This window comes from Rhinolophus sinicus, chromosome 14, assembly GCF_057876585.1.
Source record: "Rhinolophus sinicus isolate RSI-liver-muscle chromosome 14, RSI-T2T, whole genome shotgun sequence".
NCBI classification, from domain to species: domain Eukaryota; kingdom Metazoa; phylum Chordata; class Mammalia; order Chiroptera; family Rhinolophidae; genus Rhinolophus; species Rhinolophus sinicus.
In genome coordinates, this window is record NC_142514.1 from 16,372,925 (window position 1) to 16,396,127 (window position 23,203).

General features: G+C 50.1%; 1 protein-coding gene across 1 annotated transcript in view; it reads right to left on the minus strand.

Moving 5' to 3' along the window:
• Positions 1–230: 230 nt before the first annotated feature.
• The window catches only part of MYOM3 (myomesin 3), a 49,743-nt gene continuing 26,770 nt past the window's right edge, over positions 231–23,203 (minus strand). The window contains exons 17-37 of the mRNA XM_088790517.1: positions 22,180–22,301; positions 21,618–21,805; positions 21,228–21,354; positions 19,975–20,153; positions 16,766–16,880; positions 15,910–16,066; positions 15,141–15,250; positions 13,402–13,446; positions 12,601–12,737; positions 10,920–11,064; positions 10,729–10,788; positions 10,323–10,390; positions 9,121–9,231; positions 7,276–7,363; positions 6,686–6,724; positions 6,348–6,456; positions 5,012–5,175; positions 4,754–4,790; positions 4,547–4,569; positions 2,705–2,760; positions 231–1,733 (exon numbers count right to left, since the gene is read on the minus strand). Coding sequence (XP_088646643.1) covers positions 1,470–1,733; positions 2,705–2,760; positions 4,547–4,569; positions 4,754–4,790; positions 5,012–5,175; positions 6,348–6,456; positions 6,686–6,724; positions 7,276–7,363; positions 9,121–9,231; positions 10,323–10,390; positions 10,729–10,788; positions 10,920–11,064; positions 12,601–12,737; positions 13,402–13,446; positions 15,141–15,250; positions 15,910–16,066; positions 16,766–16,880; positions 19,975–20,153; positions 21,228–21,354; positions 21,618–21,805; positions 22,180–22,301 — 2,344 coding nt within the window. The 3' untranslated portion in view covers positions 231–1,469. The remainder of the gene's footprint in view (positions 1,734–2,704; positions 2,761–4,546; positions 4,570–4,753; positions 4,791–5,011; positions 5,176–6,347; positions 6,457–6,685; positions 6,725–7,275; positions 7,364–9,120; positions 9,232–10,322; positions 10,391–10,728; positions 10,789–10,919; positions 11,065–12,600; positions 12,738–13,401; positions 13,447–15,140; positions 15,251–15,909; positions 16,067–16,765; positions 16,881–19,974; positions 20,154–21,227; positions 21,355–21,617; positions 21,806–22,179; positions 22,302–23,203) is intronic.

The following is a 23,203-nucleotide window of genomic DNA, read 5'->3' on the forward strand; positions in this document are numbered from 1 at the left end:
ACCTGCACAATTCCCCCACACTCATTCCCAGCAAGGGCACGGTCAGGCTCCCGGGTCCCCACCCCCTTCATTGAATACGTGGCCTGAGTACACCATGAGCCAGAACATGAGTCACTGGGGGATACAAGTCACCCAGCATGAAACACGTGTAGGTGGTGAGTGTAGGAGTGATTCATTTTACCTTGAAGTTCAGAAGTCATTTCAGAAATCAGAGGTGGGTTATCTTCTGGTGTCGGGAGTATAGAAGATTTTTATTTTCTCCTTTATCATTTTCAGGGGTTTCCAAAACTTTACAACAAACATCTATAGCTTTATAAACGCCCACCCCCTGCAAATCATATTTTTAAAAAGGAAATTGGAGGGTGGTGAAATGCCCAGCTCCTAATTGAGGCCCACCCAGCAAGGCCAACCTGTATCTGTTGCACCAGGCAGAGGCCCCAAGCGGGAAGAAGTCCTGAAAGTCATCCAACTCTCATCCAAAGCCACCAAAGCCACCCAGGCCACCAAGGCAGTGTCACTACACCTCCTCAGCTTTGCTCTCACAATGCTCTGCCCCTGAAATGCCCTCCTCCCATAACCATCGCCAAATCGGACTCATTTTTCACGCTCTAATACCAATTCTGCAAGTTCCATGAAGGTGTTTCAAAGCCCACTTTCCCCAGTTGGGACAAACTTCTGTTGCTCTCCTCTGACCACTAGTGGCACTTTATTTGGACCTGTTTTATAATCCTTATCATCTGCCTTGTCCTGGAGTCATTTGCACCCAGGTTTGACTGTCCCCAAGGGCTGAGGCCTCCTCGAGGATGAGGGCTGCGTATTATTTATTTTTGTGCTCCTAATGCCATCCTCAGCCTGGCACACGCTCGACTTCAAAATGAATGTTTGTTGAACTTATGTGAATGGAAAATACAATATCCTGAAAGAGGGAGGTTGTGAAATATCCGTTTCTGGTAGGGCTAACCAGTCTCGGCACTATTGACATTTGGGTCGGATATTCCATGTGGTGTTCAGCAGCATCCCTGGCCTCTCTACCTACTAGATACCAGTAGTCACCCCCAGTTGTGACAACCCCAAATTTAGACATTGCCAAATGTCCCCTGGGGGACAAAATTGCCCACTGTTGAGAACCACTGGTATATGGTTTATAAAGGGTTTTTTATAAACAATCCCTAGGAGTAGGAATCCCCATTTGATAGATGAGAAAGAAAGGAGAGTGTAGAATTGCAACTGGGTTTTGCACCTGAGTCTCCTATTCCAAGTCCAGTCCTGAGCCCACCAGCCTGAGGCCTCTCGGGACCCCAGCAAGGTCTTTGCCGTTCCACTTTGGTGTGTCCACTCCATGCCACCCCTGTGTCCTGGCTTCTACCCTGTCCCTTCCCCCTATCCCCCTGCTCCCTGGGCCCGTGATGCACTCGTTGACCCTACTGGTCCATGCAGACTAGACCTCAGGCTGTGCCTAAACACGCCCGTCACATCTTCTTCAGCTCCGTGGGCTCCTCCCCGTGCTTGAACACGCTGATAGTGACCTGGCCCGTCTCAGAGCCATACTTGTTCTTGACAAAGACTCCATAGCGCCCACTGTCCTCACTGTTGACCTTGTCGATGGTGATGGTGACCTCTGATCCCCTCACTTCCATGTGGTAGCGGTCAAGGAAGGTGACAGGCTGGTCATTCTTCAGCCAAGAGATTTCAGGGGTGGGGTCTCCTGAGATGATGCAGGTGAGGCACAGGGACTGAAATGACAGGAAGGGGACGCTGGGTTACCTCCTTATAATGACATTGGAACTCATCTTGACTCCCCCAGGGAGCTCCCAGCACAAGCTGCTCCTTGTGATAAATTCATTACATGTGTTTTATCGTAGCCCATGAAGCGATAACATTAAAGGGAGAGACATTTTACTTTAACCCCATATCCTCCATCCTCAACTTTTCTACAGGAATACTTACGCGTTAGGATTTCAGGCTTTTCTTATTCTGGCAATTACCTGCCGCGGATGGCTTTATTGCTTTTTGTTGTATACATGTCATTATGATCTTACCACGCAAATGAAGCTATATTGCTTTAATACAAAGATTTATGAATGGAATTTGAAAATTCTTGACTAAGCTCTAATTCTAGTTTCATGGTCAAACACTCAGAGCCTAGAGCTGACCTGCCTCAGCTCTGCCTCTTCAAGCTTTGTGACCTTAGGTACGTCCTTTAACCTCTCTGGGCTTCAGGTTCCTCAGCTACAAAGTGTGACTAGTAATAATACCCCATTTCATGTGGCCTTGATGGTTAAACAAGCTAAAATAGGTAATACATAGGAATAGTGCCTGGCACAAAGTAAGTACCATAATAACGTTAGCTACCATTTTCTAGAATATTCGACTTGCATAATTTCTGCCCTGGAAGGGCTTTTAGGGATCATCTAGTTGAACGCCTGTGGAGACTGAAGTTCACAGACAGCTCCGTGACATCCAGGGCCACCATGAGAGATGGGGCAGAGCTGGGGCAAGCACCCCCAACGGTCCTGACCTCTGGCTCAGGGTCTTTCCTTTACATTACTTGTGACCAGTGAGGTGTGGTCATTTGGCCAGACTCTGGCGGAACTGGCCCCTTGGGCTCTGGAACCCACAGAGCTGCCTTGTTTCATGATTTCTGATGGACATGCAAGGGGACACAGCATGGGACTGCTGGTTGTGGGTTGGGCATGGTCAGTACCTTATCTTCCATGATTGTGGCCACATCTGGCAGGCCCCTCACCACCTTGGCGCGATCTGGAATGGAAAAATGAGACCCCCAGTAACGAATGTTTTTCTGCATGTTGCCGCCCAGAAGCAGGTTGCCACAGAGTTGAGGCTTATTTTTAAGCAATGCTTCTTTTTTCTATTTTCCTCATTTTGGGGTGGGAATCTTTAAATTTATAAAGATTTATAAATGTTTCCTTGCCTTTATAAACAGAAGCTAGGGGACAGAATGTGTTTCCACCATTGACTTGAGGTCATTGTCATGATTAGTGGTACCTGGAGGTGACAGTGAGGTACCCCTCCCCTTGAGACTGGGAAAGAATGTAAATAAGGCTACTCCGAGCCTTACTATGGCAAAATGCACACAACAGGCATGATGAGCCAGCTAAGGGAGCGAACCAAGAGGGGGGCCAGGAAAAGTGGGCCAGAAGCTTTTGGGACACTGATTCTGGTCAAGGAGGGGACCTAGTGGCCATTGTGGGTGGGCAGGAAGAGAATGTGGTTGTAAATCACAGAAAGTCAATATATTCCTTATGCTGCAATTGAGGCTGTGCGAACAGAGAGGTGGGCAGCACAAACCCTACAGCACGGATCAGGGAAGCGCAAAGAGCCTGAATTGGCTGGTGTCTGTCCAATGGACATAAGGGGAGCAGGACCCCGAACTGGGGTGGTGGAGAGAAGGCCCTAGAGATGGACACTGTTGAATGTTCACCAGGCCCTCCTTCAGAGCTGGGTGAAATGACCCACTTTTGTTGACTCTTGATTCCACAACCATATATGGTGAATTCAGCTTCTCTCTATTGGAGTCCTGGACAGGTGTCCTGGCTGGGGACATGCGTTCCAGGATGGGGTGGGATGTTCTTGCTGGGTAAGTGATTAGACTGGCGGCATAGCGGGTTTGAGAGCCTCAACAATCATGTCAGCTCTCCTCCTGGCAAGATGCAGGCTGAGGGGGGGTCTCCGGGCTGCACTCTTCCCACCAAGGTGGCCACCCTCCTGCAAGAACTCCTCACTGCATGGCCACTTAGACCCCCATTGCCCCCTCCCGATTATATTTATGAATGCTGAGGCCTGCACTTCCTGCCAAGTGGAAACACTCGGGGACAATGACGCCATGCAGGGTGAATTCCCCTCCCCCAGGTGATCCCAAGTTAGCAGTGTTTCAGTTCTCTCTTCTGTTTCTCACAGTAATTCAGTTTCCTTCCTTGTTGTCTCATTGTCAGGGGCTGCTTTGCTATGCCGCCAGAAATCTTTCCCTCATTGAAATTCCTACTTCTGATCTGCGGGGTCAGTGGAACCCGAAAGTCAGTCCTCTACCTCTGGGTGATTTATAACTGGCCGGAGGAGACCTGATGACACTCGAGTGCATGGACTTGGTGGTGGCTTTGGGGCCGCTCAGAGAGCGAGCGTGCCATGTCACTCTGGGTTTGGGTTTGAGTCCTCTATCAGATGAGTCCCCGCGCCCCAACAGCCAGAACCAGTTTCAGCTTTAAGGCCGTCTCCTCCCCACATCTCACTCTGAAAGGCCAGCCCAGTCTCGTTCTTGTCCGTCCCCAGACTGTTGGGTCCTACTCGCTGTTGCACCTGACATTGCCCTAGGCCTGTGCGGGGCGCTTCCACACCCACGGTCTCTGGTACCCTCACTCTCCTCATCATCTATTTTCACACTGTCCCTGCCCAGGTCTCCCTGGCAACTGCATGACAACCCAGAGCCACACAGACCCCACGGGGACTTCAGCAGCCTGCCAGGAAGCATGTTTCTTGGAAGCCGCCCCAAACTCAGAAATGAAAACAACAGAAATACTGGTGGACTTACTCTTCTCGATGATGGCCAAGGCTCTGAAAAACAAAAAGGGGAAAAAGGCTCGTGGTTCCCATTGTTAAAGGACAGTCCTGCTCAGGGTGGGGGTGAGGGGATAACGAGGGAAAGGAAGAGCTGGCCGGGGCTCCCAGGAAGGGAGCACAGTGCATGCCACACCCCACAGGCCTATGATTTACACTGAGACACACAGAGGATACTTACTTCAGTCTCTGGTGCTCAGCCAACGCGTCATCAAAGGCTGCGAGAAGGAAAGGGGGGAGGGGAGTGGATTGTCAGGGCCTTTGCCTCTGTGACCTGCAGGTACAGGGCTTAGCGCTGACTGTTTCTGCCTCTCAAGTCCCTCCTGTTCCAGTATTCTCTTGGGGCAAAGCCGGGATTGGGTGCAGAGATGGGAGTCCCCCCGAAAGACTGGGTTTTCCTAAACAGGTTTCACTGAAGATAAACAGATGGATAGCTCACCTTGCCCGGAGAGATCAGCTGAGAGTTGCCGAACTTCCTTCCCGGCAGCTATCTCCAGGATGTATTTGCCTTTGTCTGAGTCTTTGGGATCCAGGATGTGAAGCCAGATCTCATCCAGGGTGGTGCCAGCCCTCACTCGATCACTGCTCTCCAGGCGTTTCTCTCTGAATGTGAGGGCACACAAATGGTTAACATGGCTCAGCCCATCAGTACTGCCCCAACAGGCTGTATGTCTGCTGGTCCATAGGTGTCCCCTGCCCCAAACTCCTCTCATCAGAGTTTTGTTTCCAGATTTGTGGGCTAAAGATGGTGACGATCCATGAGACATTCCATAAATATCCATCCATTCATCCATTCATCATTTATCCATCCATCATTCCTCATCTACCCTTCCATTCATTCATTAAATCCTGTGGCTCATCAACTACGTGCCAACCCCTTGGGACTGAGTCTGTATTTGTGACATGTCCTGCAGGCTGGGACTCTGAGGAAAGAATGTTCCCGGGTCAGTGACCATCAGTCACTTCCTCACCTCTTCATTTTCCTCATCTTAAACCCTTCCAGGATTTCTTTCCACAGTTACTCTCCCCGAGCCCTCAGAAACCATAAAAACTTCTTTTTTTAATTCCTGGAGACACCTGGCCCACGTCCCTAGTGTTGGGTTACAGAAGTGATACATCTGGGCTCAGTCACAGGGCTCAGAAACTCTAGAGAAGGAGCCTCAATTGTCCTGAAATTCAACTTGGCCATGGCTTTCACTCATTTGACAAACTTGACCAGGTCAGTCTAGCCTTCGCCACGGAATGGGTGTGGCAATGTCTGCTCCACAAGGCTGAGGCATGCAAATGACAAGAAACACTGGGAAAACTGCTTTCAAACTATCTGAGGTCACTTAGTTCCCGGCGGAATCTCTGTGGATACCTTATCTATCCTGCCTTCAAGCCCTGGCTCTTAGTTAGTTGCCAGCCCCACAGGTCTCTCTGCCTGCACCTCTCCCCTCAGCCTGGCTGCCTTGCTAAGGCTTCTGAGACCCACAAAGGTACCATGTCCCATCTGACTGTCTGGTTCTTCTTTGTTCCTACACCTTTCCCTCCCCCAATTCCAGATGCTTCTCTAAGACAATGGTCCTTCTGTGGTCATGGATATTCTGGAAAAATGGTCCTACCACCAGGGTACCCACCTTCCCTGGGGTATCTCCCTTTTGTTCCCTATTCCTGACTGCCTCTGTGGACAACAGGACCAGTGGGAGACCTGTCTGCCGACCCCTTGGGACTGAGCTGGGGCAGGTGCTGGGCCCCCTACAGCCTGGCTAGGGCTCCAGGGCAAGGCGACTTACTTGTGGAACCAGGTGGTTTTCATGTACTCCACGTTGTAGTACTTGACCTTGCTGAAGATCCGGATCCCCTCTTCAGTCCCTTGGATTTTCAATGGGGTCGCAGAGAGGACTGGGAGGCAGAGGAGAAGAGTGGGTCTCCCCTAAGATCCTCTGGGTGGCACATTTTGGGCCCTCTAGCTTGCCCCTGCTTTTGAGGTGTGGTGGTGGGGAGGCAGGAACTTCTTCCCCAGTATTTGAGGTTGGAAACTATACCCACCCCTGGGAGCCAAGGCTGGTTGGAGGTCCCCTGGAGGCGATTTGGCATTGGGGCAGGACTGGGCAGAGAGGGGCTTGCTTACCACCAATCTTGCCCAGTTCAGTGAAGACAGCATCCAGGGCTGGAGGGAGACAGAGAGAATGGTCAGCTGATGTAAGGCCCCACTATGGACACACCAAGATGGGAATGTCCTTGGAAAATGTGGTGGAGCTCATGGGCATCTCTCGGGGCATTGGGAGCTCTGCAGGACAGGTCCCATGTCTTGGGGGTGGCGGAGGTCTGGGGCACTCAGTGATTGTGGGGCAGGGGGTACCATGGATGGAGGACAAATGTGTCGACCTGATACTTTTCTTGCTGGCTGAGCGAATCAGCTGGATAAAGAGCCAGGAGCCCACGATGGGGCAGAGGAGTGAACTTGGGCTCGGGTCTTGCAGCCTAGGCTCACGGTGGTATGTTGCAGTAATCATGGGCATGAGTGTCACACAGACCAGGCACCCTCCCACTGACTAGTTGTACAGCGTTGGGCTAGTCACTTAACCTCTCTGTGCCTTAGTTGCCCCAAGTGACATGGGGTCCCATACATTTTACCCTACAGGTCATATCACAGTCTCTTGGCTCAGTGTAATCTCCCCACGACCCTCCTGGACCATCTCCAACATCGTCAGCACCTACCATCTCCTGTGAGGTCCAGTATAGTTTCATCCAAACCACGGTCATCAGAAACCACTGCTCTATATGTTCCCATGTCCTTTTTGGACAGCTAGAAAGAAGGATGAGTGAAGGCGGTGTCAGCATGGGTTCCAGAAGGAGCGATGGACAGCAAGTCAGCCTGGGCTCTAGGCCGACCCTAGCTCTCTGTGTGATATCAGGCTAGACCCTTCGCCTCCCTGGGCCTCAGTTTATCCATCTGTAATGGGTGAGCTGTAAGGCTCCTTCCAGCTCCAGTGCCCTCTGATTTCAGCTCAGGGCTTATCTGGGTCTGGGCATGTGGTGGGGTGGGGGAGTTGAGGACAGAACGACGCCTCACATTTGGATTTCCAGGCAGCTGCTCCGAATGGAGCAGTGATCCCTCCTTGTGGAGCTTGTCTGAGCGTGGCACACCCTCCACCTGGGCTACCCTGCTCCGTGCGGCCCTGGAAGGAGGAATCCCTCTGTACTTCTCCAAAAGGAAGTGTGTTCTTTTGCCCAGGACAAGGGGGGTCCTCTCTGGCAAATGCTTATCAACCCCAAAATGAAGACTGAACCAATACTCAATAAAGTAATAACTTGCGTTATACCTAAAGCAAGGTCCAGAGGTCAGAATGACCTCTCATTACACAACGTCTCCTTCAGGGACTGGGGAGTGATATCTGCCTCCCTGTCCCCTCAAAGGGCCCCTCCCACCCTGCCCATTTCTACAGTGTGCTTCGAGGCAGGATCCAAGGTACAAGTAGCTCTTAACCTGGGGATTGAAGGGCTGGACCCCAAGCGTCCACTCCTAAGTCCCTTCCCTCCCCCCAGTGAAGTTTCCAAAGTCCCAGCCACACCTCGAAGAGGGTGACTGGAGGGACATCTCTCCCCCACTCTCTAGCCTGGTGCCTTTGTACTTAAACCCTCTGAGCCTCAGTTTACTCATCTAAAATGGTAGCATAATCCTTGCCCCAGCTATGTGCTACCACTGCTGTGACGATCAAAGGAGGTAACACTTTGGAAGCCAGAAAGCTCTGCACCAATGGGCCAGGTGATTATAACAAGACTCAGTAGCTATTAAGCACCTACTTGATGCCAAGCCCTGAGTGAGAAGCTTGCACCGTGATGAGAAAGGCCAACTTGACCTTGTCCTGGTCAGGATTTGGGAGAGTACCCTGAAATCATCATTTCTCTCCTTGTCAGCAAACCTGTATTTGCCCCAGTCCTCCTCGGCATCCAGTGAGGCCAGAGAAATCAGCAGCAGGGCAGAAAAACTGAATGTTTGAGAGAAAGCCTTGCGCTTCTGCCTTAACCAGGTCACACTCCTCGGAGGCCACAGGGAAGACGTGGGTGGGAGAATTGAGCTCCAGGCCCGCTTTGCTCTGCCCAGATCGGGCCTCACGCGGAGACAGCCTTCCTGTGTGAAATTCTAGACTGTCTGGGCAGGAAGGAATCTTTGAGAGAGCATCCCTTTCTCTCTGCTTATGTTACAGATGAAAGCTGAGGTCAAAGAACAATGACTAACCCAAAGCCACACGGTCAGTGGCAGGGCCAGGACTGGAGTTCAAACACAAGGAAAAACTGATATTACTGAATCTGTCTTTATTTAATATATTGGTATTGTTTCCCCCAAGGCCTTTTTTCTTTTTTGCATTAATTTTGATTTTTAAAAATATTGCAAGAAATATCATTTATCTTGATTACAGAGTTTTTAGTGACCTTAAATTTTGTACCTGAGCTGAGTGCCTCACTTGTCTCACCCTAATCCTGGCCCTGCTTCTGGCTCCCCACCCAGTGCTCCTGGCACTGCCCAGAGGGTATAAGCCTAGAAGTCGGGGCTGCACTTACCTCTTCAATGCAGAGAAGCCCTGCTCCAGTCTGCGAGTCATACTGACCGTCCGGCATCTCTTTCTTCTGGAAGAACCACTGGAAACAGGTTTCCTTCTTTGTGTTGGTCACCTGAGAAAGGTGGAAAATGAGGCTCCGTCAGGCTTTCCTTTTTTAAGTAATAACTCAGCTCATCAGAACTTTTTTCTTGCAAATGTGACTTGTTGCCCCTCACCCTCTAGCCTCCTATACATATACACTGTCACAATACGTCTCAGCCTCAAACGATGTCTCCTCTGCTGGCTTCAAGTCTGGACTTTTTCTAATGGTGTTCCCTCTGCCTCTTCATCCCCTCCCTACTCTATTTTTCCTTGTAACCACCTATGTGTCTTAAAGACTGGAGTTAGATGTCACCTCTTCTAGGAAGCCTTCCTTGAAGTACCCCAGAGTGCCCCGCCAGGTGATTAATCAATTGCCTGCATGTCTCGATCACAGCAGGAAGCACGCTGTTTTCTGATGAGCCTGCTTCAACCTGTGGGCTCCCAGAGGCCTAAGAAGACCACTTCCTCCTCATTGCATGCCTAGTGCCTTGCAGAGTGCCTGGCACACAGTAGGTCTTTGAGTTTGCTGAATGAATATGCTTCTGGGAGCGCACTCTCTCCTCCCCTCCCCTCTCCCAGTTCCCTAACAAGGCTGCAGGGTGCTGAGAAGAAGCACCAGCTTTGGAGTCAGACAGACTCTAGGCACTACCTCTTGATCTTGACTTATTTCCCCATTTGTTTTCTCATCCAGGAAGTGGGGATTATAATGCCTGTCTCACAGATGCTTGTGAGGCAGATGAAACAAAATAATGCTCTGAAGCACTGAGCACAGTGTCTGGACAAGGCTGCCACTAGTCACCAGAGAACTACCTCAACATATAGACTCCTCGCTTGCTCTCAGACCCCTGGCTCCACACACGGCTTCCCAGTGCAGCTTGGAGATCTAGCCAAGGCTGCCCCATCTCACACTAATTCTGCCCCCTGGGCTCTGCAGACGGGTGGCTTTGTTTTCTGGTTAAATGCAGTCTCCCTGAGTCTACTTCCCAGGTGTGGAGATCAGCCAAGAACAGGGTACTGAATTTTGGGGAGTGGGGGGCAAGGATTGCCACCAGCTTGGGACAAGCCACAGATTTCGCCCCGCTGGGCCTGGGGGCAGGGCTGGAGGTAGGGGCGGGGATTTGCCTTGCACGTCAGCAGCACTTGGCAGTCCTCTGTGACCTTCCACTGCAAGAGCTCCTCGAAATAGGGACCTGAGAATGCAAAACAAACACGCCCACGGATCAGAGCGTCAGGCTCAGCCAGGGCGCCACCTGGTGGCGAGACAGGGAGCCAGCTGGGGTTAGGGCAGCTAGTGTCAGATTCTGCCCTCACCAGGGTGGGGACTTGAGTGAGGCAAAGGAGGCACTTAGGGCGCAAAATTTAAGGAGACATTCGCTCTCCGAGTTGGGCAAGTGCTGTTTCGTTTTGGCACAGGGGCAGCGGAACTGGATTGAATTGCAGCGGCCCTCCCTCAGGAGCCCAGCAGTTCTCAGGCACCCACCACTGGCCTGGTGGCCCAGGTTTTGAATTTCACCCCAGCAACTCTTACCCTGTTTCCTCTTCCAGTCTCTTCTCTTAGCATCCGCCTTCCTTAGAAGTTTGTCAAAATCTGTGAACACATAGGGAGCGACTGGCATGAGCCAAGAAAAGTGCAGGTCCAGAAAGGGGCATCAGGGTGGTCAGAAGACCCTAGAGCCAAGAGCTGAGGCTGGGAGCATGGGGCAGGCAGGCAGGGCTGACCGTCATCCACCAGTGCCAGTGTGATCTGGTTTTTGGCTTTCCCATCTCGGAGCTGAGCGGTATACGATCCTTTGTCTTCCTCAGCCAAGTTCTCCATGATCACTTCCACCAGGCCCTTCTCTCGTTCAAAATTGATTTTGCGGTTCTGGGGAGAACAAACCTGGAGAGTCATTTTTGCCCTTTTCCTATCCCAGGGAATTTGTATTGTGGGGCAAAAATTGGGGTGCAGTTAGACTTGGGGGGTGATATGTGCAGAGTTAGAAGCCTTACGAAATGGGGAGAGGCCCTAGATCACCCTGTGCTGCTTATAGAGTGGGGCTCTCCCCGCACCATGTCCCCAGAGCACCCTGAGGCCCAGCGGGCACTGAAACACTTCCGGAATGCTTGAATTAATTGCAATTAAGAATAAGCACCAACCCCCTACTGTGCCACATTTTTTTGGGTTACTTTTTACTTCTTTTGCAATTTTCCATAAAACTATAAAGGATCATATTTACAAAACCTATGCACTTGCTACTCAGAATTAACACTCATTTATGTTTTTTCATATTTGAACAGTTTTTAAATGTTTTCTTTTCTAGATTTAGGACCTTAGTCCCTCTGGCCTTATTTGCGTGTATGATTTGAGGGAGCCATCTAGTTTTATTTTATTTTTCTATGGAGGCCACTGATAGTCCCAATGCTGTGTACCAAGAATCCAGACTTTGTAACACTTCCTCTACCATGTGCCAAGGTCATGTTTAATCTTTAAGCAGAACTTTCAAATCTATTTTCTCATTTGCTCCTCCTGATTCTGGGACAACCAGCCTCATTGTATAGATGCAGAAACAGAGGTACAGAAAGGTGAAGGGACCTGCAACCCCCAGGGAATATATATTAGTCTTCTGATATCTAGCCCTGAGTTCTTTCTTCTCGTCAGAACCAGCACCCTTCTCTATAACACTTAGTTTCTGATGCCATTTTACCCTCTGGAGATGAAATTCACAAATACTATGATCTCATGATTAAATCTCTCATGAGATTGAAATTGTCATGTTTGTAAGTAAAACAGTTGAACATAGGCAACTCATATGGTTCAACTAATACAACTTATGCACACACATCATTTAAAAATATAATGGAATACCAAAACTGTATAGGAAGAAGAAATAAGGTAATATGCAGGTGTTCAGACATAATTTCACCCATGCCGCACTGATTTATAATTAATTGGTTTGAATTTAAGAGAAGAAAAGCAAAAAGATCAAAACTATTCTGTACAAGAACAGGGAAATGAATGAAAGAGCATAGGTGAACTGTCTACTAGAATAAAAACTCTCTATTCAGTGTATATTAAAACTCTGCAGAAATTCTCTGTATTTATATTTCAGAGTCAGGGTCTGGGCTTGGATAATTATAAACATGAATGTAGGTTTTTCATCTAAAGAATGTCTGGCAGCACATTCAAAAGTTGTAGGGGGCGTGGGAAATTCTTTGTTTGTGGGATCGTCTCTCACGTTGGCGGGCATCTAATGTCCCTGCCACCTGTCCCCAACCTTACACTGTCACTGTGACAGCCAAAGTATGTGGTCAGTTCTGAAATGTCCGCTAGGGGGCGCTGCCAGCCGGTGGGGAACCACTGACGGGAGAGGCCGCATGCTGGGCAGGGAACCTCAATTAAGGAATCTTGAGTTCCAATTACCGGTGAGCTGAAGATCTCCTTCTCGTTGAAGATGAGATGCAGCTCAGCGGCCGGAGATAACTTTTCCACTTCCAGCCAAAGCCGCACTTCCCCTCGTTCGAGGATGTCAACGTTCCAGCCAGAGATCAGCTTGATCACTGGGAAGCGGAGGATGGAAAGGGGTGGGTGGGGCACCCTTCTCCCCTCCCCTCTCCCCGACCACCCCCACCCGGAGGACACCATTGGCATTTACGTGCAAAGTGCTTGAGAGTTTGAAGGTGACAGGCTGGGGTGGTGTGGGGTGAGGGTGGGCGTCTGAAGAAGGTTTTGCGAATGCTCACTCTAGAGTGAATTCATTTTAGGGTGCTTCTCATCCTGGCTGCGTACCGGATCCCCAAGGACATTTAAAACCACGAATGTCCAGGCTCAGATATTCTGATTTGTCTGGGGCGTGGCCCGGGCATCGGGATTTTGAGAAATTCCTGCGTGATTCTAATGTGCACCTAAGATTGTGACCCCTGTCCAAGGGCTGCCCGGCTACTAGCCAACAGAGGGAAGCAGAGGTTTAGGTGATCCAATGTCCAAGAAGAAGAAACCATCCACTCTGCCCTCCCTTGCACCCCCTTTCCACCCCGCTGGCTGCCTTGTTCCCTTTCACAGGACTGCTGACTCCCTGTATCTCAGGGCCTCCATCCACTGTACCCCCACCCCAACCCTGGCTAGTTTTTGGCTCTCACTGGCTCCTCAGCTCTGCTCCAGACATCCCAGTGGGTGTCCCACCCGGGTTGGAGCTGTACAACGTGGGTGGGTTGGAGTACTTACCTGGGTTTCTGATCTCATGGCTCAACTTCTTCAGCTTGTCCAGCTCTGAGACAGGGAGGAGCAAAGAAGAAACCAAAGAGAATGAAATACTGGGGCCAGTGGGGTCCGTAGGAGCCATTCTAGGGTCCATGCTGGGTGAAAGTACTGAGAAACACCCCCCCTCAACCTGGGGTTACTGGCAACACAGGGGTTGATGAACACCATGGGCCTTGGCCTTGGGGCACCTGGGGAGTGTGGGGGGGCTGCTGTAAGTCTCCTTGAGATCAAGTGCCACCTCCCCAGAGAAGTGCCTACTATGTGCCAGGCGCTGTGTTATGTCACTAGTGCTCACACAGGCTGTGGGGTGAGCATTACTGTCCACCTCTGACCGCTCTAGGCCCACTGGTTCCTGAACCCTATTCTTCTTTCTTTCTTTTTTTTTAATGGTAAGGGAGAAGTTCATTAGAAAAGATAGTATACTCTAAAGAATTAGGAGCGGGCCGAGCACTGAGAAAAGTGGCTCAAGGCTCAGGGCTCAAGGTGGCATTATTATTAACAGAGAAAGTATACTCCAAGGTGTTTGGAGCAGGCCCTGAACAAAGGCAAGGCTCAAGAAGCTCAAAGTAGAGTCCTATTCTTGCCCCACTGTAATAGCTGTCCTAGTCCCTATACTAAGGGTCTGGCCCCTATACTAAGCACTTCAGTCTAGAAGGCTCTAGGGCAGTTCTGCAGAATGTTGCCTCATTTGCTATCTGCTTTTTTACGTTAGGTTTGTCTCTCCTGCTAAGCTGGGCTCGGTGCCTACATGAGTGTCTGGCACATAGTAGGTGCTCAATAAATATGTGTTACTTCGATGAATTAGCTGGGGCAGAGCCCATACTAATTTTCCCTTGTGAACCCCAAAGCCCTTAACATGATGAGTCTGGACCCATGGTAAGAATCCAGTCAAAACAAAACAAACAAAAAACTATCCCTTTTGTTGATGGCTTTAGTTTGCATAGAATCATCTAAATGTATCTGCATAACATTGTTTCAGTTAGGGCAGCTGGGGATTATCATCCCTTTTTACAGATGAGAAAACCAAGGCCCAGAGAGGTGACATGAATTGCTCAAGGTCAAACAGCCAGAAAATTGTGGAATTGGGTCTGTCTGGTTTCTGCTTCTTAGTAAAATCAAAGGGCCTCATATACAGTCAGCAGGGAAGACAATGGGTTGTCCCTCAGTTGCCATGGAGACAGCAGAGTGTGAGTCTTGTTGGTCATCAGCACTGATTTCAGTTCTGTTTAAATCATCAAGCATGGATGACCCTTCAGACACAGCATCTGCTCTCTGGTTTGTCACAGTCCCATCTGTTCCCTATTGACATCTTCATTCCTCAGACCAACGTTTTTGTTTTTTAGGCTTTTTTGTTTTTGTTTTCACAGGCAGAAGTGAAATAATTCTGGTACTTTTGCTTTATCCAAAATAAAAAAAAGGAAAGAGAGACAAGAATATGAACTCCACCAGGCAGGGAATTTTGCCTGTTGAGTTCACGGATGTAATCCCCAGTGTCAAAGAGAGTGTCTGGCATATGGCAGGTGCTCACTAGACATTTATCAATGAATTAGCTGACTGAATGGGTGGGTGAGGGCCTACTCCTCTGGAAATCACTGCTTTACTAATTTTTGTTGCTTCTTGCCCGCCTCTGGGGGCATTTGTGTTTGGGATTCTCCATCTGGGCCTGTGTGTCTGGGGAGGTGGCAGTGGAGCAGGGCCATTACCTTCCTCTGTTAGCGTGTGGCTCGCTGAGATGTCTTCATCAGCGTCGGTGACCACCACTGAGTAGGTGCCTAAATCCTCGAGACCAGGTTCTTTCAGGATGACCTTGGACCTGGCAGAGAGAGGAGAGCAGAGGCTCTGAGAGATGCCTTGTGCACTGGAGGCCTGTGAGCAGGAAAGTCTCTGCCAGCTGTGGCCTGGCACCTTCAATGGCCCCTGTTAGTGGGCTCTCTGGCACAAGTTCTTCTTACTGGCCACACTGCCCTGTCTCGCCCCCCAAGGCTTAAATCATCAGCTTTATCTCCTGCTGGACAGGGCCAAGGCCATGAGCTGCTGAGGGTGGAGACGAAGACCTGGGGGCATTTGATAGGGATCTTGGTGGTCACCAGGTACCAACCCCTTGTTTTACAGATGAGAATGCCAAGCCCAGAGAAGTTGCAAGACAAGTCACTGGCACCCAGGCTCGAAACTAAGTGCTGAATGTCTTCTGGAAAGCACACATGCAGGGGCACATGTGATTCCTTCCAGAAAAAGAATCTCCAAATGAATGTTGCCATTTCAGCCCCTTAAATGCACCATCCCCTTATTTCTCCCTGAGGTGGAAGTCAGCAACCTCAGTGAGATAGCAAGGAGCCCCTCTCAAGGGTCTTGCTGGTGGTCTCACCCACTGTCTGTGGGTCCTGCTGGGTGGTCTCCCCCATGAGCTTCTGCTCACTCATCTGACACGTGGGACCTGTGGACTAGCTGTGCCGCCCCTCCCCCCTTACTTACTTGCTAGCTTCCTCCTCGATCTGGACCCTCTGGGGGTCCAGAGGGCCCTTGTAGTCCTTGGACCACTGAAACTCTGAGGAGTCAGGGGCCTCAGGGGCTTCGAAAGCCAAGTAGATGAAACCATCTTCATCCACGCCGACCTTGATCTCCGGGGCGTCTGAGGGCAGAATCCAACAGAGGGCACCGGACGTTCATAAATAATAAATCAGGTCATGCCACTCCCCTGCTTAAACCCTTCAGTGTCTGCCTTTTGCACTTGAATAAAATAATAACTCAGATTCCTTGCTGTGGCCTCCAAGGCCTTGCATGAGCTGGCTTCTTGTCAGCTCACATATCACCTCCTCAGAGTGGCCCTCCCCGACCACCCTGGCTAAAGCAGCCTCCACCCCACCATATCACCCTGTTTCATTTCCTTTATAGCACTTATCACTGTCTCCTTCATGTAATTGGTTACTCGTTTACTGTCCGTCTGTCCTGCTCTTCCCCCACACTAGAGCAGGGACCTTGCTTTCCATCACTGTTGTATGGAAAGAGAACATGTTTTATAGTTAGGAGAGCTGAGTGATTCTGTCAAGTACTAGGTATGTGACGTGATCATTTAACCTCTCCAAGCTACAATAATGTCAGTTCTAAAGTGGGGACAATGATGGCACCTTCAGGGTCTTGTTGGGAGGGCCAGGGCAGTGTAAAGACCTAGTGCTGGAAGAAGAGTGGAGTGGCAGTCGGGGGGAGGGAGGGCTCCAGCAGATCGTGTCCTTCTGCAGACCCATGTGCTCCACCCCAGCCCCCTCTGAGCGCCGCCCCTCCTGGATGGCACAGCCCAGCAGTGGTGCTGGCACCTTCCACCTGCTCCTACCTGGCTTGTGCTCCAGGAATACGGGGTCAGTGGGCATGGACGGTTGCCCCAGACCAGCTGAATTCACGGCCTGCACCTGAAACACATAACTCTTCCCGGGCTGCAAGTCAGAAATCTGGGGGTGACAGGGGAAAGGGAGGCAAGAGTGAGCACCGAGGACAGCAAAGCCCACCCTTCCCGAAACCCTGGCCGTGGGGTTCTGGGAACTACTTATTTGTGGAACCCCAGAAGGGTCCAGGCTGCCCTGGGGGTGGGAATGGGCTAGGAGCACATGGCTCTCCCAAGTTCCAGTTTTTAGTGGGTCTCCCCTTTGGGACAACCGTGCCTGTGGCCCCTGGAACTCCACCCACTTAACTTAAGTCATCCGCCTTCCAACAAGGAAACTCTCTTGCTTCCTGCACCCCTGTCTCTCCTCCACCCACCATCCCAGAGAGATGCCTGGGGATTTTCTTCGACACCTTTTTCGTGAGCCCTACATGTCCAGTCACTAAGTTTCCATTTTATTTCCCTAACGTTTCTTGAATGTGGCCGGTCCCTTCCATGTCCCATCACAGCCTCTACTGAAGCTTTATTTCTTCTCACTTGGTTTAGTCAAGTTTCCTAAGTGGCATCTCTACCTCTACACCCTTCTTCCTGGTTTATCTTTCCCTCTGCCAATCTTCTCAAGCTGCCAGTCTGAATATGCTTGACTCTTTCAGTGGCCTTCAGAGCCAAGTCCAGATTCCAAGGTTTAGTAGCTGAGTCCTCCTGCTCTGGCCTTAGCTTCTGTCCTGTTCCTCTTCTCTGTGCCCTCTCACTCCATGACGCTGTCAGGGTCCTCACATTCATCATGTCATGCCACACCTTCCTGCCTTTGTCCCTGCTGAGTCCTCTGCCTGGCACGCCCTTGCCTCCTTCTCTGTCCAGCCACCTCTAACTCATTCTTGACCACTCCACTCGGGCAGACATGAGGATTCCAGGAAGGGTCTCTGACCATCCTCCTTGGAGTTTCCAGAATCCCTCAGACTCCCCTCCATTGTGTAATACACAGTATCGTTATTGCCTGTTACCCAAGAACTGTTATGTCTGGGACCTGGTTCCAGACCTGGCACTAAGTACGTGTCAAGAAGTGTTTAGTAAATGACTGAGTGAGTGAATGCCAGCCAACCATCCACATGCAGAAGTGGTGCCAAGTTACCGAGGCCTGCCCCACCCTGGCCTGGGCCAACCTATGTGGGGAGCAGAGAGGCCACCCATCTCGAGTGGCTCTCTCGGGCCAGCTGTCCAGCACTGGCCGACTCTACTGCAGAGAGCCTGGCCTCGAGGAGGTAGAAATTGCTCCACTGGCCGAGTCTTGTCCTCTCTGATTCTGTCTTACGTGGCTTTAATATTATTTTTTCAAATAAAAGTATTTTTATTTTTATCTGATTATAAAAGAAATACATACTTGTTAGGGAAAATACAAAAGCAATAGAGAATATAAAATGAAGGGTTAAAGCTCCGCTGGAAGTCTCACCCCCAGAGATGCCCAAAATTAACAATTTTATAAAAATCCATTTACTTTTAAAGGCACATAATCCATGTAGAAACATGACATGCGCTGTATTCTGTTTGTTCGTTTCTTATTCTTTCCACAATGTTTTGGGCTTCTTGAGCCTGCCTTCTTTTTTCTTGGTTCCAAGTAAAGGAATGCTAATGTGTGGTCTTGAAAACCATATACCCTCCTGCCTATTGGTGAAAGATACCTTAGGAAAATGAGTTGGAGAAAATATTCCCTCTTTCTCTAGACTGCAGAAAACAAAATCTAATCCATAGCTAATCCACATGACGGAAATGTTCCTTAAACAAAGGAGGCCTGTGAAACACGCTGGCTTCAGAGATAGATGCTACTGCCTGTGAAAGTGGCCTGGTGACCTGGAAGTCTGTGATTCTCATTGATTTTTCAAGTTAGCCATCTATGTCTGCTAAGAATGTTTCATTCGACACCTTTGTTTTCTGGCATGTAAAAATATCTGGGGGCCGGCCCGGTGGCTCAGGTGGTTAGAGCTCCATGCTCCTAATTCCAAAGCCTGCCGGTTCGATTCCCACATGGGCCAGTGGGCTCTCAACCACAAGGTTGTATGTTCAACTCCTCAAGTCCTGCAAGGGATGGTGGGCAGCGCCCCCTGCAACTAAGATTGAACACGGCACTTTGAGCTGAGCTGCAGCTGAGCTCCCAGATGGCTCAGTTGTTGGTTGGAACGCAGGCTCTCAACCACAAGGTTGCCGGTTCGATTCCTCGACTCCCGCAAGGGATGGTGGGCTGCGCTCCCTGCAACTAGCAACGGCAACTGGACCTGGAGCTGAGCTGCGCCCTCCACAACTAAGACTGAAAGGACAACAACTTGAAGCTGAACAGCACCCTCCACAACTAAGATTGAAAGGACAACTTGACTTGGAAAAAAATCCTGGAAGTACACACTGTTCCCCCAATAAAGTCCTGTTCCCCTTCCCCAATAAAATCTTAAAAAAAAAAATCTGGGAGTTGTCTTTCTTATGCCCGGGGGGTGGGGGTGAGGTGGGGTGGGGTTGTTTGTGCTTTCTTTTCTCCTACAAGCATGGATGTTAAAAGCACTACCATCGGTGAATAAAACCAATGGTTCTGCCAGATTTCTTATTTATCCGAAGAGTTTAGAGTTTGTTTCTCATTTAAATTAAGAAACATATATAGGATGGATATTTTTTCACGTCAGTACAATCACATAGGCCTACCTCATTCATTATATAATTGCTACTCCTTAAACCACTGGAGTCATTTTACTATGTGGGACAGAATTCCACTTTAAGGATATGGTTTATTTGAGCAAACCCCCTACTGATGGACATTTAAGTTGTTTCCAAGTTTTGCCCTTATAAACAATGCAAGAATCAGCATCATTGTCCTTAGATCTTTGCATATTTGTTTAATTATTTCAAGGGACGATCTTATCCAAATGCTGATATATATAAGTGAGTTTTTAGGGAGGAGTCTGCCCAGAGTGGAGCAGGTTAAGTCTACAGCCAGCCAGACCTAGTACTAACTCGCTGTGTGATCCTAGGTAAGCCACTTCCCCTCTCTGGTCCTCTGCTGCCATTCAGTAAGGGCAGTGATCCCTGAGGATTGTTTCAGCTCTGATGTTCTATAGTCTTGCCATGTCCGGTGGCAGGGAAGGCTCAGGGTGGGTCAGAGAATGAAGGGGGCAGGAACTCACCCTCAGGTGGGGGCCAGAGACAGGGTCTGGGGTGACTGGCTCCCACTGCTTAGAGCCTTCCTCCCGGAAACTGATGACATAGCCTGTGACTGGCCCGGCTCCTATATACAGTGGGGGCTCCCACTTCAGCATCAGGGAGGTGGCCCGCACCTCAAACGCCTGCACATCATGTGGGGGACCTGTGGGAGATGGGGTAGAGAAGGTGTTGGGCAGCCAGGCAAGCAGCCAGACAATGCGACGGCCAGCCAGACAGCCAGGTATCGAGCTGGGTGGTCAGTCAGCGAGCCTGTCAACCTGTCAGTCACAACCAGGCCCGGAAGTGCCTGCCCTGGATATAGTGGGGACCTGGCCAGCCTTAGCATCATGACAAAGCTTGATCTGGGACTGAAATAGGGTGAGCTTGGCATCACTCCCTCCCGAATCCTCCCCGATCCGCCCATCCCAATCCCAGACAGCATTAATCCTTCTAATGTCCTTGTCGTTTCAGTGTGTAGGGTGTGACCTCCAGAGTCAGATCACCAGGGCTCATGTCCCAATTCCGCCCTTTCAGACTGGGGACTGTGGGCAAGTTACTTAGCCTCTGTGTTCCTATCTCCTCATCTGTAAAATGAGGATGATAATAGCACTTATAATATACATAGCACTGTTGTGAGCATTAATGACATAATTTATGGAAAGTGTCAGGACATAGTAAGTACCCAGTAAATTTTGCCATTTACAATTGCTGTCTATGGACACACGTACTAATTATCTGCCATTCAGGTAAAGGAACTGAGATGAACGGAATGATGGAAGGTTGTGATCCTTCCTTCCTGGGGTGGTGGTGAAGGGCTTGTTTGTGAGAAAGCTAACAGGGCTGTGGGAATGATGTGTAGGGTGACTAGCCCTCTCGGTTTGTCGCCACTAGGGTGTGGGACTTTCAGTGGTAAAACCAGGAAAGTCCCAGGCAAATTGGGATGAGTGGGTCACCCTCGCAGTGGCCAGAATCAGAGCTCAGATGATGTATTGAGCTAGAGGATAGTTTGTGCTGGGGGTACAGGGCCAGGTGACGGCCAAGGTTAGGGGTCCTCCAAGGCAGGGTTGAGACTATCTGCGTTAGCGATTACAAGGTCAGTTGGTGGAAGGGGCCAGGCATCTGGTGTCTGGGACCAACAGATCAAACGTGCACGCACAGAGAGCTCAGCAGCATTCATCTCATTGGTTAGATTTGGGGAGGCAGGCATGCTGAGGTCCAGCCCTTCCCAGCCTCTCACCTGGCTGTGGCATCGTCCACTCTTTGCACTCAAACAGGCTGCTGGGAACCGACAGCTCACCAACACCTGCCAAGTTGACCGCCCGGGCGCGGAACTCATAGAAGTGGCCTTCACGAAGGTTACTGACCTTGAAAAGCAGAAACACAGACTGAAAGCTGAGCCTAGGGAGGAAGGGGACGAGGTGCAGCAGCAGGGAAGAGGTTCAGGGCAGGAAGTCCATGGGGGCTTTAGACAAGAGTGGACAAGTGGGTCCGCACTTGAAAGTTAGCTGGATTATTGAGGCTACGGAACCTGAAGACTCTCGGTCAGCCTCAGACCCTCCGACAGTGACCTCTGATCTCCACCCACACAAGTCAGGATACCAGGCTGGTGGCCACATTCCAGCCTTACCTTGCAGACCTGGGTGGGGACGGGCTTCTGGTTGACTGGATGCCAGTCCAGTTCCTCCGAGTCGTGCTGATCCAGGAAGTAGCCCAGGATCTTGCTGCCTCCACGACGTTTGGGGGGTTTCCACCCAATGACCATATCATTTTTCCCACAGTTTAGGAGGATGAAATCATATGGGGCAGATGGTGTAGCTGTGGGGAGGCAAGGAGGTGAAGCCAGGGGCAGTGGGGCCTGGGGGGCCAATAAGACTCCTCCAGTGGGTGCCCACCCTGCCCTGGGGGTGCTAACTTAGCCAGTGGTGCTTGCTGGTAACCTTGACTCTGCCCTTGCCCCTGCCCGCAGGGCACCTAAACCTCAAAGCTGGTGAGGCTGCACTGCATAGCCTCAGGCCATTGTTACTTCCTTCCCAGAGGAAAAGGTGGTCAGGGTCAGCTCCAGCTCCCTTCCGGGGGCTTATCCCCATTGGCCTGTGGGATTGGGCCCTAAGGATGTGGCCCTCACTCTCTGCCACACCCAGGACTGCCCCTTGGGGCTTACAGGCTGGACCTGCCTCCTTTGGACTTACCCAGAGCCTGCTTCACCCTGATGGGTGCGGTGGCAGCTGAGCTCTCACCTACCCCGGCCTCGCTGACTGACCGGACACAAAACTCATACTCCTTCCCCGTCCTCAGCCCAGGAACTGTAAACCTGGGAGAGAAATGTGCAGCCTTTCAGGGATGGCCAAACAGTTCGCAGACATTCCTGAACTTTCTAGAACAACCTTGTGGAATAAGTGGTTAATGAGTGTGGTAGGATTTAAGGGTTGTGGGCTAGTTCTTAACTACAGATATTACCTCTGCCCCCAAAGTGAGACGTACATCCTGAAGGAGGAAGTCCTTCAGGTTTTAAAGGTTGGAGGAAGATAGTCAAAATGTACAAACTTCCCGTTATAAGGTAAGTCAGTGCGAGGGATGTAATGAACAGCATGGTGACTAGAGTTAACTGCTGTGTGGTACATGGGAAAGGTGTTAAGGGAGTAGATCCTAAGAGCTCGCATCACAAAGATAAATTTTTTTTCTTTTCTTATTATTGTATCTATATAAGATAATGGATGTTCACTAAACCCGTGGTGGTAATTCACAAGATATGGAAATCAAGCCATCATGCTGTAGACCTTAAACTTATACAGGGATGTATGCCAATTATTTCTCCATAAAACTGGGGGAAAAAAGGTTTTAAAGGATGTGGCTCTTCTAGAGCCCACCATGAAAATGCGAGTGTACTGAGAATGGTACCAGTTGGAGGCCCAGGTAGGGGACCCCTGAACTGTACTACCTGGTACATCTCCAGGACTGCGGGTCTGACCTTGAAACACAAGTGGCTCTTATGAGCCGCACCAATGCTGTGATTTTAAAACACAGAGTCCTTTGAAGACCCCCAAAGAGAATTGTTATTCAGAGACATACAAGGACACTCTGGTTTGGAGAAAAGTGTCCATTTCATCCTGTCCCTTCTTAATAAGACTCAAATTGTAGACCTCCCTCTCCCTTTTCACTTAATTAACATTTTCCTGTAGCAAATCTTGGTCTATATTGAGCTTCTCTCAGTCA